At 39.2% G+C, this 3,036-nt stretch overlaps 1 protein-coding gene across 1 annotated transcript; it reads right to left on the bottom strand.

Annotated features, from left to right (window-relative positions):
• Positions 1–1,088: 1,088 nt before the first annotated feature.
• LOC113740902 (uncharacterized) lies at positions 1,089–2,642 on the bottom strand. Its single transcript, XM_027268415.1, has one exon. It carries the CDS (start codon positions 2,640–2,642, stop codon positions 1,089–1,091), a length of 1,554 nt encoding a protein of 517 aa, XP_027124216.1.
• Between the last annotated feature and the right edge of the window lie 394 nt (positions 2,643–3,036).

The raw sequence follows: 3,036 nt of genomic DNA, 5'->3' as shown, positions 1-3,036 counted from the left end.
ATAGTAAAAGAATAATTTTCAAATAAAATGGTATTTTAAGAAAAGTGGGATGAATTTTACAATTCCATAGAATAAAATTAGGGTTTTGAGTCAAATATGAGGGATTTAAACATAACCTGCTAGTCACAAGTAAACTAGGGTTTTAAAGTACAAGTAAGGTTTCTAGTCTTTTTTTAAAATAACACAATGTTTTAAGACAAAATAAAATAAAGAAACTGTAATCCTTTCTTTGAGATTAAACAAAAATAGTATTCTAAAATTTGGGGTATCACATAAAGCCAATCTAAGTAGTAAAGGAATCCATCAGCTATAAAGAATTTCTCTTGACCCGATTACTTGCATGCTTCAAACACCAACTTAAAATCATCATCAGTAGCGTATAAATCCTTGATAAGCTCAAATCAAAGTAATTTAGCATCTAGAGTAGCAAGAAGAGTGTATCTCCGTGGTAGTGCATCGGCGACTATGTTGGACTTACTGGTCTTGTATTTTATAACATACGAAAAAGTCTCTATGAACGAGATCCACCGCACATGCCTCTTACTCAGTTTGTTTTGAGACTTGAGAAACTTTAGCAACTCGTGATCAGTGTGGATGACAAACTCCTTGGGACGAAGGTAGTGTTGCCACACTTGTAGTGCTCGAATCAAGGCGTACAACTCTTTGTCATAGGTGCTATAATTCAGCATTGCCCTGTTTAACTTGTCACTAAAATAAGCAACTGGTCATCCTCCTTGGATCAATATGGCTTCTTTGCCAATTCCTGACGCATCATATTCAATTTCAAACGTTTTAGAAAAGTCGGGAAGAGATAATACAGGTGCATGTGTAAGTGCATGTTGAAGAGAGTCAAAGGATTTTTCCTATTCTTCACCCCGTTGGAACGATACATCCTTTTTAATGATTGATGTCAAAGGTGCCGCTATGGAGCTAAAGTCACGTACAAACCATCGATAGAAGCTTGCAAGGCCGTGAAAGCATCTTACCTCCCCAATGGTGGTCGGCCTTGGCCATTCTTGGATGACTTTGATTATACTTTCATCCACCTTGATGCCCTGTGAACTGACAACAAAGCCTAGAAATGCTAGTTAGTCAGTGCAAAAGGTACATTTCTTTAGGTTAGCATAAAGACGTTCCTTCTGAAGTACCTCCAATACTAGCTTAACATGTTGCAACTGTTCATCTAGACTTTTGCTATAAATGAGAATATCATCAAAGTACACTATTACGAACTTGCCTAAGTACTCACGCAAGACATGATTCATTAACCGCATAAAGGTATTAGGTGCATTAGTAAGACCCAAAAGCATGACTAACCACTCATATAACCCGTACTTAGTTTTAAATGCGGTTTTCCATTCGTCACCTTCCTTGATCCTAATTTGATGATACCTAGATTTTATATCAATTTTTGTAAATATAACAGCCCCATGTAATTCATCTAACATGTCATCAAGTCGAGGAATGGGACAGCGATACTTTACCGTTATGGTATTTATGGCTCTGCAGTTAGTGCACATCCTCCAAGACCCGTTCTTCTTTGGCACAAGAATGACTGGAACGGCATAGGGACTTAAGCTCTCTCGTGCCCACCCTTTGCCTAGAAGCTCCACCACTTGCCTTTGAATTTCTTTTGTCTCCTCCGGATTGCTCCTATACGCGGTTCGATTAGGCAGGGGTGCTCTAGGTATGAGGTCAATTTGATGCTCAATACCTTTAATGGGTGGCAAACCGCTAGGCACGTCGTCTGGGAAAACGTCATCATATTCCTGTAAAAGCTTAGCAAAAGAACTAGGCAACGCAGTGTCAAGTTCATTAGCGTTAGCCGAAACTTCCTTGCTGTAAAACAAAAATAAATTTCGGCCTACAAGGAAGCCTTTCCTCACATCTTTGGCTTTTGCAATCAACAATACTTTTCCCTCTTTTTTTACCTCATGATTCGTCCCATTAATTGCCTTTTCCCTCTCATTTTGCACGGATCTTTTCCTCTCTTTTCTCTCATGTTTCTCAATTCTTTTTCGCTCATCAACTTTCTCACATTCCTGCTGAATTTTCATTTGATCCTCATACACTTGCTTAGGCATAAGTGGTGCAAGTATGATTTTCCTTCCTTTATGTAAGAAGGTGTACATGTTGGTACAACCATTATGACTAGTACTCCTATCAAATTGCCATGGTCTACCAAGTAAGATATGACTAGCTTGCATAAGTACTACATCACAAAGCACTTCATCCTCATAAGCTCCAACTTTAAAAGAAACTAGTACCTTTTGAGACGCTCGTATGTCTCCACAATTATTCAACCATTGTAGACGATATGGCCTGAGATGCTCGCGGGTAGGCAATCCCAAAGTTTCGACCATTAGTGAACTAGCGACATTGGTGCAGCTGCCGGGGTTTATCACCAAGCTACACACTCTGCCATTTACGTGGCATCGAGTGTAGAAGATGTTTTTCCTTTGGATCTCCTCTTTTTTGACATGGGCCGCTAATGCGCACCTTGCAACTAGCCCTAGCGCAATTGACTCCTCTAATGGTGGCTGCACTACTGCTTTGGTTTCCTCCTCCTCAACCAGAGGTGGCATGTCCTTGTACTCCTCCTTATTCTCGGACACTACTTTCCCGCTTGGAAGTACGATCATTGCTTTTAAGTTCGGGCTTGAAAACTTAATACTAAAATTTTATTGCCAAACTTCAATGATCTTTCCAAATGGCAAGAGTCATCTATTTATACAAGATTAAGTGAACTTTCGTGAAAATCTCGGACATATGACCTTTCAAAAAGTAAAATGACTCTTGGGTGAAAGGTTATAGGCAACCTTACAAAAGACAAATGACCCTTCAGAAAAGTAAAAGACACACAATTTTACAACCCACTTTCTTTATTATTGGGACCTACTATAGACATGACTTGTCCCTAGATTAGACACACCAATAATAATCGTCATGTAGGGTATCCGAGGGAGTAGTATCTGGATCAGTGATATTGTATAACTCAATGTGATCTTTATGTGCTCTCCTATTTCTTCTTTCATT

Source organism: Coffea arabica, chromosome 4e, assembly GCF_036785885.1.
Source record: "Coffea arabica cultivar ET-39 chromosome 4e, Coffea Arabica ET-39 HiFi, whole genome shotgun sequence".
NCBI lineage: Eukaryota > Viridiplantae > Streptophyta > Magnoliopsida > Gentianales > Rubiaceae > Coffea > Coffea arabica.
This window is presented reverse-complemented; position numbering and strand designations above follow the sequence as displayed.

What these genes read in the sequence shown, in the direction of transcription:
- LOC113740902 (XM_027268415.1), bottom strand. Translation starts at nt 2,642, where the DNA reads ATGATCGTACTTCCAAGCGGGAAAGTAGTGTCCGAGAATAAGGAGGAG.